This window comes from Austrofundulus limnaeus, unplaced genomic scaffold (genome assembly GCF_001266775.1).
Source record: "Austrofundulus limnaeus strain Quisiro unplaced genomic scaffold, Austrofundulus_limnaeus-1.0 Scaffold853, whole genome shotgun sequence".
Taxonomy (NCBI): Eukaryota; Metazoa; Chordata; class Actinopteri; order Cyprinodontiformes; family Rivulidae; genus Austrofundulus; species Austrofundulus limnaeus.
This window is the reverse complement of record NW_013953255.1, coordinates 133,607-134,990: the sequence shown is the minus strand read 5'-3', so window position 1 is coordinate 134,990 and position 1,384 is coordinate 133,607. Positions and strand designations below refer to the sequence as shown.

General features: G+C 37.0%; 1 protein-coding gene across 1 annotated transcript in view; it reads right to left on the bottom strand.

The window, feature by feature from the left end:
• The window catches only part of LOC106532929 (tRNA selenocysteine 1-associated protein 1), a 13,243-nt gene extending 12,380 nt beyond the window's left edge, over positions 1 to 863 (bottom strand). Inside the window, exon 1 of the mRNA XM_014029103.1 lies at positions 694 to 863. Coding sequence (XP_013884557.1) covers positions 694 to 717 — 24 coding nt within the window. The 5' untranslated portion in view covers positions 718 to 863. The remainder of the gene's footprint in view (positions 1 to 693) is intronic.
• Between the last annotated feature and the right edge of the window lie 521 nt (positions 864 to 1,384).

Genomic DNA, 1,384 nt, shown 5'->3' with positions numbered 1-1,384 from the left:
CTTCTCTAATGAAACCGTGACGAAACGTTTCATTAGAGAAGAACCCGTCCAGAAGACCTATACAATTTTTTTCTTTTTGATTTTTTACCTGGATTACTGAGATGCATCAGGACACTTCAATAAGTCGTTTTCACCTAATTTTAGGAAACTGGACCACACTAGACCTGGTCCAGCTCAAAAACTACAACACCTAGACTCTTTAAACCTGGACCAGATTATTCCACACGGATAGAAGAATATTTAAAACTAAGTTTGAATTTTGTGAAACCTCAACAAGTCAGTTTTTTATCACCACACTAGAACTTTAGCTTCGTCTTTGAGCACTACATATAAGATGAACGAGACGAGATAAACAGCACCAACATGAGGAAGAAAACCTGTTTTCTGGTGTAATGATATTAAGATTGTAAATGTTCTGGTCTTCTAAGAAAGAACACGGTGGATCAACTTTAGACACGGTTACCTCACAATCAAATGAGTTACAACCTTTTTACCAAATATAACCCACAAAAACCTTTACCCAACAACATAAATTACTTTAAAAAATACACTTAACACAAACTTGCCCGCACAAACAACTCCACACAAACTTAACAGCCATCACCACCTGAGTTTTCTACGTGACGCAGTGCTGCTAGCTGCTCGCTAGCTTTCACATGAACGTCTGACCGCAGTAAAGAGCTGTAAACTTACATTGCCCATCCATAATGTACTCATGATGCCGTGAATGTGGATATTCCTCCACACACCGTTAGCTGTAAAGACTGAAGCTCAAAACAAACGCCAAATGTCCCACAAGCAACAAAGAAGAAGGCACGGAAGAGAATTAGCGTTACTTCTYCTTCTTCTCTTGTTTTTAACGCCGGCAGAACTCAGCGCATGCGCACTGCTGCCCCCATCAGGCAAGATGGTATCATAACCCTGTTTTAAAAAATCACATTATTACAATGAAGATAATAAATAAATGAAAATAAGTGTTATTACTTTCTTCCACGTATTTATAGTTGCTGTGCTATGTATCTATGTATATGCATTATTATTAATAACTAAACTCAACTAACTAAATGCATTAATTGTGAAACCCACAGAAGCAGAGGACATGCAGCTACAAACACATCACATTTTAGCTCAATATTTCTTTTATTTTATTGATGGCCTCCCTTCTCCCCTTATACCCATCCTCTCCACACCATTAATATGAAATGTTTTTTAATAGAAGAAAAAGAAGGAGAAAGAAAAAAGTGAAATGTAATGAGAAAGAGTGAAAAAGAGAATAGAAGAAATGTAAAATATATGTTGAGAAAACACAAGACAGCACACCGKACTTCTCGGCTCCACACCTACAAAACAAAGATAGCAAAACCACAGCAACAAAAATGCATAA